The 16,139-nt window shown below is 37.6% G+C and overlaps 1 protein-coding gene across 1 annotated transcript in view; it reads left to right on the top strand.

Moving 5' to 3' along the window:
• The window catches only part of LOC137412662 (syntaxin-binding protein 6-like), a 72,360-nt gene that overhangs the window by 25,223 nt on the left and 30,998 nt on the right, over positions 1 to 16,139 (top strand). The window contains exon 4 of the mRNA XM_068097950.2: positions 3,637 to 3,799. Coding sequence (XP_067954051.2) covers positions 3,637 to 3,799 — 163 coding nt within the window. The remainder of the gene's footprint in view (positions 1 to 3,636; positions 3,800 to 16,139) is intronic.

Here is a 16,139-nt window from a genome sequence, read left to right as displayed (position 1 = left end):
ATTCAATGTAAAATATGCTTCATTCCTTGGTCTATTTCAAAAGCGGACGAACTTCCATGTTTCCCGAAATCTGCAAGCTTGGTTAAAGCAGGGCTTGATGTACCGTCTGTCCGTGCCACTCACGACGAAATATTGAAACCTGGTACCAGAGAAAGTCTTGTTCTTGCTTGTGGAGACAGCGATACCAAGGCCAGAGATTGCAATGAATGAAATAATATCCAATGCGCCAGGAGACAATGAATTTACAAATCTCTGCATTCAATTAACTATTGATTTGATGTGCTTGACTGCACTTTCCCATCACATTTCACAATCCATATTTCATTGGTGCCATACAGTGGTGCATTGGTTCCGTATGAGTTATACCAGGTTTGTCAACCTTTAGTTTATCGTAAAGCATGTTGTGATGCCTGGTGCTCTTCCGTTCTGGTTATCTTCGATATCCACGAGACTCCAATCATTCCAGCACCGTCCTGCAGACCATGGCAGTTGCTTCTCAAACTGCAGGGGCTTCTAAGTTCGTCCTCCCCACTAAACCCTATAACTGCCTCATCTCATGGATAGTCTGTCTGTTTCTTCTGGAGCAGGGCGACATCAACACCATTGTGATGTCTGTCCAGGACATTTCGACATTCCTGGAGAGTTCCTTTCCTTCTAAATTTTCTCTCCATACCAATCCTCCATTCCACTTTTAATTTATGCCCCTATTATTATTTTTTCCATTCATTTGTGCACCCTTTACATCCAAATTTATTTTCCAATTCTTTCATTTTTTTTCCCCTTCATGTCTCTCATTTGTTCCTAGATTGTCTTTGTTTTTTTTCCATCTATGCCCTCAAATTGTTCTTCAAGTCTCTCATTTTCGCTTGATTTTTCATTCATTTTTTCCCTTTAATTTCTGGAATATTGGCCTGGATGAACATTGTGCCTGGCTCCTGGCTCGTCAGCTCAGAGGTCAGAGTGACGTCTGGAGCATGGGAGGTTGCTATCCTAATCTCTTCCCTGCTAACGAGTAAAGGCCCGTGAGATCTGCCATTTCATGGACGTTCACTATCTTGTCCATTCTCTTGACTTGTCTATGGCAATGTGTTACGTGGTCCCCTCGGTGACTACCTGGTCTCGGTGACCCCCGGACCGTGAGAGGACCTTCGCCAGAAAGTAGTATTATATAGATGCGCTTTCGCAACGCAATACCTATGAATTCCACCCCAAGAGACACTGATGTTCAAGAATATATTTCCCAAGGGTAATGATACCCAACAATTTCAATGACACAACCACGGAGATTTTCCCCGAGCAATCAACAATACACAACCATCAACAATCTTTCAAGGACAATCAATTCCCTATGAATAAGATGGCCATCTTATATACGTGTGTCCCGGTGAGTACTCACGACACCCTTTTGGTCTCGGTCCCGCACAATGTCTCTGGGCCCCTCCTGACCAAGATGGTAGTCGGCGTCGCCGCACTCGGGCGGTTGAACGAACCCCGGGTGGACGTCTCCACCGGGCAGGTATCGTACCAGGCCCCGCGGCTGCAGCCTCTCGGGGCTACGCGAAGCGGGTGCGGTAAAGCAAGCCAAAAGCCCCACGCCACTTGCCAGGCGTGCTAGGCCCCAACCTGCGACTCGGACGCGCCTTTTTAGACGGGGCTGCGAACGGTACCAGACGCGGGGTCGATGCACGGCTCCACGTCAACTTGACGTCTCCACCGGGTCGGTACACGTCCCGGTACCTCCTCTCGCCAGACGGGCTTCGGAACGCCGCTTTGTCACGCAGCGCAAGGTCGATGCCACCTTTGGTTCGAGCGGGGCGAGGAAGATCAAAAAGAATACCTGTCCTTTTTTCCTCGTGTCGTTTCCTCTTCCGTTTCCGGTCACTTCCGTTTCCGGCCACTGGTTCAGAAGGGCTCCTGCCCCTCCAATCACAACAACCCTTAATATACTACACACGGATAAGCAAAGATCTGAATATTAATTCACATAGATATGTAACAAATGCTTGACTTGTCTATGGAAATGGCATCTTGTCTGCTGGTGTGGTATGGGACGAAGGCGATGAGGAGACAGAGGCGAGGCAGCTCCACTGGCCCCAGGAGGCTGCGGGGCTTGTGTCCTCTCACAATAACACCTCGCAGAACGTTCCACTTTTTTTTTGTTCATGGTGGCTCTTTGTCACTGGCTGCTTGCTGATAGTGGGTGGCGGCACCAATCCGCTCCACCCCTTTCTAAGGCGCCACATCTCACTACACCGTCCTGGCCTACAGTCCTTGGCCAAAGCGGCCAGTGTTGATATCCATTTCACTCGAAGCGCATAGCGCTTTCCACGTCCCTTTGTGCCACGTGCCACAAATCCCCCACCTGGCATTGCCTGTACAGAAGGTTGAACATATGCAACTTACTCTAGACTTTCCTACGATTTGCAATCATCACCCCCTCGGTGCACATTTTTACAATATACAACTTAGCTCTGGTAAGTCCCTGCTAAAAGTGTAAATCTAACCTACCTGAGCAACCTGAGCAAGCTATTCTTAAAACATTTTATATATGGACCCTCCCTGCTCTCCCTCGTTCACAAAACAATATGCATATAGCTTTGTAACTACAATAATGTCGATTTGTAGGATTTCTAAAATAATATCAAAGAAAAATAAAATGACAAATAATAAATGAAAACGTGAACGGTTTGTAATTTTACCATTCTTGAGAAATTTGTCGTGACGACGATTATTCTGAGCACTATTACTACATGAATGTCCCCAATTATTCCCACCTTCTTTGGTCTACCGGGGAAAATTTTTGTTGCAAGTCTTTCACGAAACCAGGTGGCCAGGCTTTGCCGTATAGCTAATGGTGATAGGATTTCGTGATTTGTCCAAGTTGCCGGTGATAACCTGCCGACTCTTCACGAAAGACACCATTAAATCTAACATCCACCAACTAATGCTAGAAGTCGAAATACCCAGCGTAATCCCGATCCAAAGGATGAGACACTTTATGATGCAACACCTTCCTTGTTGGTGTTGGCTTAGCGGTTAGGGTGCCGGCTTGGGATCCTAGGATCCTGGTTTCGAATCCCGATCGATCGCTGAATTAACGCCAGGGGGGTTGACTCAGCCTGTCATGCTTCCGAGGTCGGCAAATCGAGTACCAGCTTGCTGGGATGAATGATCCTGGTGTGTACCCCAGTTTAGAATAGGTGCACCGTATCCCTGCGCATTGTAAGAGGCGACCAAGGGTTGGCGTCAGGAAGGGCATCCGGCCATAAAACATTGCCTCAAACAGGGAACCATGATTGTCATGGGGCCCGCAAGGCTAACCCCCGTTGTAGCGGGGAAAATGGCCTTAAAACGATCATTCATTCATTCATTTTCACCTTCCTTGGAAGCACCAATCAGACCTCATAATTTGGTCAGAAATTGGATCCAGACAAGACAGCTCAGAGGTAAGGGTGCTGCCTGTGCCTATCCTGTCAGACCCATCTTCATTTTTTTTTTTTATATATATATTTATTTCTCCGTTTACTTTTTATATTGATCTAAGGCAGGTTTTTTAAGTAATGCACTATTTTTTTTTTACTTGGAATTTTCTTTGTCGCAGCAAATTCGCATTGATTCCTATGTTATTACACGCAGCACTCTGCCGAATTTGACCTCATATTTGATGAATGCCATGACCAATGGAGTGCAAGCTCTTCTGCTGAGAAAGACACCTTTCTGCAAATCCTTTACCATACCTGCCAACGCTACAGCTCTCCTGTACCCAGTTTTGTGAACTGCCCCCCTCACTGTCTCACCGGTACGTTCCTAATTCTCAGTGATTGCTGCCGTTGCTCGGATAGACATTGTTTCTGGTATAGGCCTGTTGTTTTCAATGCTAAAGTGGCCTCCAATGTATGACCAAATGTTCAGTACTTGTGAGCGACACGTTCTATCACTACTTAACTCCGCCAACGTGATGCAAGCCAATTCCAGCATGTGTACACGTCACTGTTTCCGATATCCTTTAGGTTCATTGTATGTGATGTTTCTTTTTAGATGTTTGTTGAGAAATTTGTTGTGTAAATTAAATCGGATTTGCGGAACGGCTTTTTCAAATGTGCTAGTGGATGAGGGATAAAGTCGTCTTTTCCCACTGCTTCATCTTCGACTTATTCAACTTCAGCTGCACCTCTCCTTCCCACTCCCCCTCCAGATCCAAATCCCCTGCCTCCTCACAGCGAAGTATTAGCACGGTTTTAAGAGACCCCAAGAGACACATACAATACATAAGGGAGCCCTAGTTTAGTTATTTCTAGTATTTTATCGACCTAAATTACCTCTCCCCCTCATATCGGAGGAAGGGAAAGATGCATTGTGAGTGTAATTGGAACTATCCCATTGTTTTTCCTCATTCTCAAATTTCATTCTCAAACACTTGTTCTAAACACTTTACCACGTACGACATTCATTCCACAAACCATGCCACGAACCACACAAATCCAGCAACGCTTCAATGTTATGCATCTAACATGGCACCGTCTTTAGCGCAGCAAATTCAGGCACAGTTTGTCATTCACATAAACGTCAGTAGTGTAATAATGTTGCTTCTGGGACACCTCCGTTTAACATGGGAAATCCCTATCTAATGTCATTTACCCCCTTGTCTTTTTCAAAAATCATAAACACCTCTATTTCTCCCACCCTCATCTTTATGAACCTTTTGTCTGTAGTACCTATCCTTAATGTTGTTCATTAGACCACTCAAACACTACAAATATTTGTTTTCTCTTATAGACCTATCATCCTTCTTCTACATATCATCTGGCAGATTAATCTTTGACCCACTCAAACATTGACCCATTCACTTCCATATTAATTCTTTCCCTCCCTCATTGCCCCTAAAGACCTCTATTTCTCTCACCCTGTTCTTTACGAACCTTCTAACCTTTTGACATGCTATCCTTATTCATTAGACCACTTAAACACCTGTGATCCTTCTGACCTTATGAACCTTTTAACCTTTTACTCTTAATATCATCTGGTGAATATAACCCACTCAAACAACGACCCTACAAATATTTGTTTATGCGTGGGAAATAATTTAATTCTCTTGCCACTCTCTTCACCATCTAATATATTAACAAAAAATATGTTTGAGTTTGGTTCTTTATTAAGATATTTTAACTGAGCTAAGATAAAATGGTAAACCTCCCTCAATGTTCTTGTTTGAGCGCCTCCAGTGCCACACACTTTTTGGTAGGCTCTGCCCACTTTTTGTTAAGCTCCGTCCACTTTTTGGTAATCCACGCCCACTTTTTGTTAAGCCACGCCCACCTTTCTACTAAGCCCCGCCCACGTTTGTTAAGCCACGCCCACTTTTTAATAGGTCCCGCCCACTTTTTAAGCCACGCCCACTTTTTGCTATGTCCCGCCCCCTTTGCTAAGCTCCGCCCACTTTTGCTAAGTCCCACCCACTTTATAAACTCTTCAGCATTGTATCATTTCCAGGTAAAACATTACATCATTTTCAGGGAATTTCCATCACATCATTTCCAGTTAAGACACGCCCAGGGAATTTCCACAGGAAATGACACACACCCAGCCCTTCTTATAAAAGGCACCGACCACACAGGCTTTTTCAAACACGCTTTCTGCTTCACTTGAGAATGGACTCCTATGCCGAAATGGAATGGGATAACTTTGCTATTCCTTGGAGTCCTACTACCTGTGTAGAACTCAACCTTCAGATTGATGAACTGGACTCGAACCTCTTATCAATGGAGGTAAGTTTGTTTATTTATTTATTTATTTATTTAATTTTTTTTTTTTTTTTTTTTTTTTAGATGAGACTCATGTAAGAGTTAACAAAGTTTATTTTAATATTCATAGAGCTTGATTTATACAAATAAAAATATTGTATTAAATTAATACATTGTTATTTTCTTTCACAGGAAATTGTATCTGAGATACGAAATGAAAATTCTGCTTTTAACACAACTTGGGATGAAGTTATTTTTTTGTTTGAAGACATTTTGAACAACCAAGACACCCAGAACGAGTTCTACCTTGATGACCCAGCCAAAGAGTTATACCTTGGAGATCCACAAAATCCTGAAAAAGAGTTTTACCATGATGATACTTGTTGTGAGTTATCAAAACAAAACCCACTGAACAAGTTCTACCTTGATGAGCCAGAATACAAGTCATACATTGGAGACCCACAAATTTCTGAAAATTGGGAAAGGGGAGTTCTCCCTGATGGTCCGCAGTTATACTATGTGAGACACATCATAGAAACCCTAAAAAATTGGGCAAGGAGAGTTCTCCCTGATGGTCCGCAGTTATACTATGTGAGACACATCATAGAAACCCTAAAAAATTGGGCAAGGAGAGTTCTCCCTGATGGTCCGCAGTTATACTATGTGAGACACATCATAGAAACCCTAAAAAATTGGGCAAGGAGAGTTCTCCCTGATGGTCCGTAGTTATACTATGTGAGACACATCATAGAAACCCTAAAAAATTGGGAAAGGGGAGTTCTCCCTGATGGTCCGCAGTTATACTATGTGAGACACATCATAGAAACCCTAAAAAATTGGGAAAGGGAAGTTTTCCCTGATGGTCCGCAGTTATACTATGTGAGACTTATCACGGAAACCCCCAATATTTCTGAAAATTGTGGTTCTACCTTGGGGACTTGGAAAGATGGTTATATTTTTGGAGACTCGGAATGGGGGTTTTGTTTTGATGACTCGGAATGTGATACCTATCTTGGAGGCTCAACAGGAATGTGGTTATACCTTGGGAACTTGGAAAGTTGGTTTTATTTTGGAGACTCTACCTGTGGGGTCCATCTTGGAGACTCTTTGGATTCTAAAGCAATGAACAATGTTCTTTGTTTAATGACGCTTGATTTAAGCAATATCAAGAAAGTTCGAGGAAGAAAATGCTGGAAAATTCTTTCTTCCCATTTCTACTTCTTCAAACTTGAAAGCCTTGAAAGACAGAATTGGAAGAAGAGGAAAAAAAAAAAAATGAAATACATATTTTAAAAAAAGAATAAAAAAAAGATTATGTTAGGGTTTGGGTGGGATTTTGAATGTGAGGGTTGGGGTTGGGTTAGGGATGGGATTGGGTTAGGGTTGGGATTTTGAATGTGAGGGTTAGGGATGGGTTGGGTTAGGGATGGGGTTGGGTTAGGGATGGGGTTGGGTTAGGGATGGGGTTGGGTTAGGGTTGGGATTTTGAATGTGAGGGTTAGGGTTGGGGTTGGGTTAGGGATGGGGTTGGGTTAGGGATGGGGTTGGGTTAGGGATGGGGTTGGGTTAGGGATGGGGTTGGGTTAGGGATGGGGTTGGGTTAGGGTTGGGATTTTGAATGTGAGGGTTAGGGTTAGGGTTGGGTTAGGGATGGGGTTGGGTTAGGGATGGGGTTGGGTTAGGGATGGGGTTGGGTTAGGGATGGGGTTGGGTTAGGGATGGGGTTGGGTTAGGGATGGGGTTGGGTTAGGGATGGGTTTGGGTTAGGGATGGGGTTGGGTTAGGGTTGGGGTTGGGTTAGGGTTTGTATATTATTATGACTCACTCACACATACACACACACACAAAAGTTAAGCCCCAACTAAAAAGTTGTGGGATTCTGTGTTTGGGGTTCACAGATTTAAAAACGTATCCTCATTATACACACACAAAAGTTAAGCCCCAACTAAAAAGTTGTGGGATTCTGTGTTTGGGGTTCACAGATTTAAAAACGTATCCCCATTATACACACACAAAAGTTAAGCCCCAACTAAAAAGTTGTGGGATTCTGTGTTTGGGGTTCACAGATTTAAAAACGTATCCCCATTATACACACACAAAAGTTAAGCCCCAACTAAAAAGTTGTGGGATTCTGTGTTTGGGGTTCACAGATTTAAAAACGTATCCCCATTATACACACACAAAAGTTAAGCCCCAACTAAAAAGTTGTGGGATTCTGTGTTTGGGGTTCACAGATATAAAAACGTATCCCCATTACATTTTATTTATTTATTTATTATTTTCAAGGGTATTATCTGCTTACTTGTGTTTTTTGTAATTCTTGTGAGTAAAATGAACCCAAGATTTCTTCTTCATTTAAATCATATAATTTGTAGGTCCAAGGGACTGTATCCATTACATCAATGATTTTAAATAATTCACGAGTCCATTTTTGTGTATAACCTTTCTCAAAATGGCTTTTCCATTTGTATATCCTTACCATATCACCAACTTTGAACTTGGGCTTTCTCAAATTAATCTCCTTTTCATATTCTAATTTTGTAAATGTTTCTGATGGTTTTGATTTTGTTGATGAATGAACTGCATTGTTGTAATCATCTACAATATCCTGAATTAAATACACCCATTTTTGAGAACCGAGTTGTGTGAATTTTTTATATAGTCTCTCTTTCAAAGTACGATTAAAACGCTCAATAACAACTGCTTTTCCTTCATTAAAGGTGCTGTATAATTTAATACCCTTCCCCTTAAGAAATTTCATGAATATTTTGTTATAGAACTCTGTTCCCTCATCAGTCCATAACTTCTTTGGTTTCCTTTTATCCCGATCAAATATTAGCTTAAAGGCTAACATTAAAGTATCACCCCTTTTATTTTTTAAAGGGACAACCCAGGCAAATCTACTCCTCAAATCAATAACGGTTAAAGCATACCTGTATCCCCTGTCATTATTCAATTCAATTAAATCAGCGGACCATATGTGGTCGGTGTATTTAGAATAAACCTTCCTTCTTTTAAACTTTGTGATTATAGGTTTGTGTAATTCTTCAGCCAAAAGCTCCTCAGTCTTGATGACATCATTAGAGCCTAATAGTTTTTTGAGGAATAACCAAGACCAAGTTTCAATTTAGCATTTATCAAATTTCTCACAATAAACCTATCAACTTTCTCTCTCAACGTTGGATTTTGTATCAAAGACAAATTATACAACATTTCGCTGTCGGCTTTATGTTTTTCAGTCAACGTAGTGGTTTTCCCATAAGCAATATCATGCTTCATACACACTTCGTCAACCCTATTTGTAGGTTTAGACCAAGGTTTAGGATTGTCAGCCTCATCTAATCTTTTATCCAAGTTTGTTCCTGGACCACAGAAAGAATACCCTGGAAGGTGTAATTCCCCTGGAATTCCAGTTGTTGTAAATTTACTTCCTGACAGAAACTTTTGTATGTCTCCTCCTCTTTTAGGAGAGATGAATTGGCACTTTTTAGAGCCACATACTTGACATATTCCTTTTTGATAAACTCTATTATTTTTAGCTTTAACATAAGAGATATTTTTAGATTTAGTTTTCTTTTTACATTTGAGACAATAACTCATATTTATTTATCAGAAAAATTCCGACAGAGTATCAAAACCTTTTTGGTTTTCAACATATACATTTCAATCTTTATTTTTAAAACATAAAGAATCCTAAGGAATGCCTTCACTCTCTCCTCCATTTATTTACAAATAAAAACTAACTAAAGTCAATGACACCAACATCATCAATCACATAATCTTTTCCTTCTTCTTCTTCTTCTTCTTCTTCACCACTTTCTCGTTTAAATCTCCTCCCTGAAATTGAAGACATTGACGTTCTTATTTTTGAAACCATTATCTTCATAAGAGTTGTTAATTCTTTAATTTCCTCTTCTGTGCGTTGAGATTGATTTATTTGCTTTAATACACTCAATCTTTTATGAATCTCAGTGATTTCCATCTTTTTATATTTTTCCTCCCTCTCTCTTTGCTCCCTCTCCTCCTCCTCCATTTTCTCCCTCTCCTCCTTCTCCTTTTTCTCCCTTTTCTCCCTTTCCTCCTTCTCCCTTTTCTCCTTCTCCTTTTTCTCCCTCTCCTCCTTCTCCTCCTTTTTCTCCCTCTCCTCCTTCTCCTCCCTCTCCCTTTCCTCCTTCTCCTTTTTCTCTCTTTCCTCCTTCTCTTCTTCAACTCCTTCCTCATCCCTTGCTACCCTTGAGTTTGAACCCCAAAGAATATTATACATATACTCATCTGGATTTTGAGATATTCTTGTATCTATAATTATTTTTCTCATAATAGGATACCAATAAGATTTGTTGACGATTTCTAAAAGAGTTTTATATTTCATAACTTTGAGAAGTTCATTTTTATTTAATATTTTAAACAAGTCTCTATTTGTGGGTTTAACAATATCAGTATAAGGCCAGTTTTTTATGACAAAATTCCCATGTATATGCTCCAAATCATAAGGTATGTAATACCGAGCACCCTTTTCTTGTAGGTATCCTTGAATACAAAAATTATAATTCTCTTGTAGTCTTCTTCCTGCCATTTATGTATCAGAAATATATGTGAGATTAATATTATGACAGGTAATACCACCCCATCTTCCCACTACCAAATCGGTTTGTATTCCTCGGCTTTCTATCCTTATCTCATTACCTTCCTTCTTTGTCATGCGAACCATCGCTATACTATCATATATTTTTATTTTCTTAAAATCACGTATTTGTTGTTTACTAATTGTACTTCCACATAAATCCTTATCTTCACCAAGTGGATAATATTCTTCTTTACGAGACTGATTTAAATCATGTAGGTCTTCTATGTTTATTGAAAAAGACCAATTATACCCTAAATCAGGCATATCATACCCCCATTTATTAATTCGCATATTAACTAAATGTCCTTCTTTATAAAATTTAATTGTAAGCAGGTAGTTAAATTCAATGAGGAAAGGTGTATGGTCAGTATAACCAGGTGTTGTGGTTGTAAATTTTACTTGTTTCACAAAACGTGCTGTTTTCTTTAAAGATATATATTGTGATAAATCACTGAATCTAATCAAGTCATTCGCATCTGTAGGGTTTGGATAATTGATTAATTTATAAGTATTCTTCATATTAATATTTTTACTTACACTATATTTTTGTCGTTCAGCCTGTGCCTTTGTATAATAATTTGATAAATCAATATCCTGAGAGGATTTTCCAAAGATAGAACCATCTTTTCCAACATAGGTCATTTATATTAGATAAAAAATGATATCATAAAAATTTTCATTATTGTTGAGTTGAAATAATACATATAAACATAATTGGCCACAACATTTAGAATTAATTTCTTGAACTTGGAATGTTTGATAAACACCATTCTGTAAGAATTGTATTACTTCAACAGGTGGTGGCATACCATAACTATCAAAATAATATTTATCCTGACTATTATGAATACAAACCCAATGAGAACCATTCTGTGTGTCTAAATTCATAATAATATTCTTTGTATTCTTATTTATATGTGTTAATTCATCTCTCATACAAATAACCACATTATCAATTTTTAGTGTTTTACAATACTTAGCTAGTTCTATATTTGACGTTGTATTCTTTCCAAATTGTTTAAACCATTTATCCATTTATTTATGAGAAAGATACAATCCATTACCCCGTTTAGTTAGTTTAACACCCGCTTGAGCGATAGAGGAAAGCATATCTCCAACCAACAATCTAGCTTTATCAGGTAGACTTTCAAGTTTTTGAGCAAAATCTACAATTACACCACTTCCACTAATTTGTTTCTCCAACTCCTTGTTATGTCTTTCCAATTCTTTTTGAGCTTTTAGTTGTGCCTTCCTTTCGTTAGCAGTTTTTACCGCTGCTGAAATACCACCAGTCAATGCTCCCGCCGCACTTAAACCAGCAAATAAAGGAATTAGAAACGGGAGAAATCCTCCTCTTGACTCGTCTATTGAATATTTCTTTAACATAGGTTTCGTCATTTTAATTTTAAGTGATCCAACATCATTTAGTGTTTTTACTTGTGTGTGTGTGAGTAAAACATCAATTCTTACAGCTCCTTTTCTTTGAATTGTATTAACATTAATAATACAAGGCTTTTGATTTTGAATACAAGATGTTAATTTATTAAGATTGATTTGATTAACATATACCCCAACCATTTATTTATGAGAAAAAACCTATGTGATATTAATCATAACACCATTATCTGTATTAATCTGTAATTCTGTTTCCTCCAAAAGCAAACAATATGCATTAACCTCTTCACTCTCCCCTCTTTCAATGTATAGAGAAGTATCCACTCGATTAGACTTTATAGTTTCCTTTTGAGAACTCAGGTCAATTGCGTAGATTGTATAAAGTTTTTGAAACGCAACCATATCCAAAATAGGATCATTATTACCATTACTTTCACACACCTTTTGGTAGGACTTGTAGGCTTCCGCATAATCATTTTTTTCCCAATCAATTTCCAATCTATCTCGCGGATAAAATGTGCCATCAAGAGAAACCCGAAGTTGTTTCACCTTTGCATTATCACTCAGGGCATTATTCTTATTAGTACCGTCCTCTCCATCTGGTTTTTTAAAAATGAGCCAGAGGTATCGTGGCTTTCCTTGAAGAACACCTAAATTCCAAGTGTAGGTAGTGTGTTCCAGTTTAACGTGTTGACATCTTCTTTTAAGGTATGATACATTTAGCGGTTTCTTTGAGTTAAGTCTTCTATTTAACATCTCTTCCGTTTTAAGATTAGGAGTATATTCACTGATATACCAACACAAATCATTAATAACAAATTTATTATTTTCTCCAAAAGCATTTTCATCCCCAAAAAGCAATCTATTTACATTATCATTCCTTTGTAGTTGAAATCTAATTTTAAGCCCATACAAAACTTTATCATAATCACAAAATCCAAATATACCTTTCAGAGGTACTGCTACGGTAAAACTATTCTCAGCTTTTGCGTCATCATTATACATTGACTTCCTTTGACTATAACCAGGGTCTGCGTTTGTACCCGTTGACATATCGGGAATAAAACCCTCAACAGCTCCCTTACCCATTCTATCACTAAACGAATATAGTGTAAATTTCATCATTTCAGATGTAGCAGAGACATAATCAACCGCTTCAACCTCTTGTGTTCCAATATACAGGCGGACACTGTCAAACATTTTCCAGAAGAAATCATTTACGAGTGTAGCATTAGTATTATTCGCAGCCTTAGTGAATTTAAATTTACACAGCAAGAAACTATCAGCTATATTCAAGTAAGTTTGTTGATTATTTATTTCAAAACTTTTTGTTCCGTTTGAATTCCAGTCTGTTCCTGTTATAGCATTTACCTTAAAATAGTCTTCCTTTTTAGTGGAGTTTGAAATGATAATCGTATCATCCAAATCATAGATACTATCAATCGCTTCCATACTTGTATTTATATAGCATTAAAATTGTTGAAACCCTGACCCAAGTATTTTAATGATTTTTTGTCGTTCTTGTGAAGATAGTTGAGTTTTACCTTTTTTTATTTCTTTGATTGCTTGTAATTTATGAGACTCCTTTTGAGCATCTTTTATACTCTTTATAGCACCCGCAACGGAGCCCACGGCAGAAGCAGTTGAACCAATTAGGTCTTTATGTTTAAGGATGGTTGAACCAATACCCATTAGAGTATCAATTATCCCATCTCCTTTATTTCGAAATTGATGACCTACACCTCGTTGTCTCTTAGGTTTATAGTATCCTCTACCCACATACCTTGTATAGTCTGGTGAAAGGAACATGCCCTCCCCTGTAATTATTTTATATTTTCCCAACTCGTGTTTTCTCACAATAACCATTATTTATTTATTGAAAAACTTCACGTAGGTGAATTCTGATGGATATAATTTCATCATTAAAGGATATCATACGATTATCTTGGTCGGTTATCCTAAAATTTACTCTGTATATGGTTTTTCCTGACACAGGTAAATAGACAAGATTTTTTGGTTCCATATTAAATTTATAACCAATCGGGGTTGAGTATGCACTGAATGAAAATATTGTATTTGTTCTTATTCCATCGTTATAAGCACCATCAATCAAATCACAATGAATTAATACTGAATTTATACCGGAGGATATTTGGATAACATTATCACTGTAAAACGTCCCGTTATTTTCAATCTTTTTTGAAGAGAAACCCAATAGCTCTCTAAACGAATTTTCAATCGTGAAATCAACTTTATAATTATTTTTAAGTTTAATAGTTGATTTTGAAGTGTGTTTTTGAATATCTATTACAATATTTTTTGGTTCATCACCTTTTTCTTTCATAAGGCGAGAGACTTCTGAAGATATTTGAGAAATCTCGTAAGCTCCAGGTGAAACGGTTATAGTTTTATATCCACTTCCTGGATTATAACTAAACTTGTTGTTTTTCTCTGTGATATTAAAAAGGGTATTGTAAGTTTCCATTGACAACAAAGATGCCTCATATGAGGTAAGGGGGTCAAGTTGTAGTGGGTAAGGGAATGAAGCTGTGTAATCGCTCGTTGTGAAATTAAAACTAAGAATTGTGCTTCTCATCTTATTTAATATCTAATAAAATATCTTTGTATTGACATTTATTAATTATTTTCATGTTCATCAACTGATCTAAAATGGCTGAGGATTCATTAAAACAATTGTTGTTTCCAGCCTTCTTACTACCTAACAACAATAATAGCCTATTAACTAATTGTGATGGGTCATTTGGAAGAAAACTAACACCCGAACCAAGCTTACTTAAAGCATCAATAATATGTTTCTCCTTCTCATTCTTCTTACTTTTACCAGCAACAGAAACTCCATAATCAAGTGCATTTAGCAACTCAATATATACCCTATCTTCCTCTCTTTCCATATCAAGTGGTTCCTCAAAATATTTTGAACCGCTGAATCCGGGGTTTGTTAGAAGAAACATTAATCTTGGAGTTAATTTAACATTTGGTTGAGTAGAACTCAAGAACATCAATTCATCATTAAATATCAATACCTTTTCTTCCACAAGATGAAACACTGCTGGTTCTTCTGTTGGAATGAGACCTGCTCTGGTTTTTGAACCCGCCGAATATTCATTGTTTTGAAGAGCTTCCACAACATAATTAGGGGGTTGATTTACCTCCTCAAGTTTCCGAAATAATCCCTCGTCATCATATTCTAATTCACCAAGTTCTTGTTTTGTTATCTGACTAAAATCTTTGAGCATTTGAAGTTTTTTCGGAGTAAATTCTACCGTGGGTACTGTAGGTGAGTGTTGAGTTTTCAAAAGTGGTTTAAAGAATTTCTCTTGTTTTCTTTCAAAGGCTTCTTCACCAGTTAGTTTCTGTCTCCGTTTCTTCTTTATCTCTTCCTGTTGTTTAACAACTTTTGAAACTAATTGTTGATGTTCCTTAAACTTTCTTTCTCTTTCTTCAGTATTCATTTTCTGTATTTATTTATTGAAAAATATCATTTAGTATCTCATCTTGTTTCACAACAATATATTTATATTTTCCAATCGTGTGTTTCATATAATTTTCAAATTCTTTTTTACTACATAACGTAGAGCAATTATCTCTCCAAAAATTATTTACATCTATTGAATTTAACTTAAATAAAATAAAAGTATTGGCATTGTTTCTTATTGAGCGTCGAGGGAGTTGAAAATATGATTGACTAAGATATATACAATTACAAGAAGAATGTCTCCCTCTTGTATAGTAGCTATCCATTACTGTTTGGTTTCTCTCATTAACACAATCATCAAAGATGACGAGGTTCTTTTTTGATTTATCTAAATCTTGAGGTGAAGGTATATCATCCGTATTATCACTGAGAATACAAGTTATGGGTTTCGATTTTGATTTCTGTGTATCACAAAATAATTGTATTATATCTTCAATATTATAATCATTCAGTTTGTTTTGAAGTTTAAATAAACCGATAATGTCTTCCTTTTTAAGACCTGCATTAAAACCCTGTGAGAGTAGTTGATACTCGGGTTGAAAACTTGACTTTGTAAAAATTATTAAATTATCATAATCTAAAAAATTAGGACCAAGGAGCATCTTTAAAAGTAAACAGGTTTTCCCACATCCGCTTGAACCAACTATTAGACATCTCAATGAATTTGGAATGTTTTTATGGTTATTAAATTTTATCTTATTTTCCCAAACGGGTAAAAAATCATTCATTTATATATTTGGAAAACAAGTCATCCAACTTTTTTTGAGCTATTTTAGAAACTCTATATTTTATCCTGAGTTCTGGTTTAATTTCAAAATAATTCATTATTTTATTTATGTAGTATCTTGTATTAACATTTCCATTAAAATTATTTTGAATAATA

The sequence above is a fragment of the Myxine glutinosa genome, chromosome 5, assembly GCF_964187855.1.
Source record: "Myxine glutinosa chromosome 5, kmMyxGlut1.1, whole genome shotgun sequence".
Taxonomy (NCBI): Eukaryota; Metazoa; Chordata; class Myxini; order Myxiniformes; family Myxinidae; genus Myxine; species Myxine glutinosa.
The sequence above is the reverse complement of the archived record's forward strand: the minus strand, read 5'-3'. Positions and strand labels throughout refer to the sequence as shown.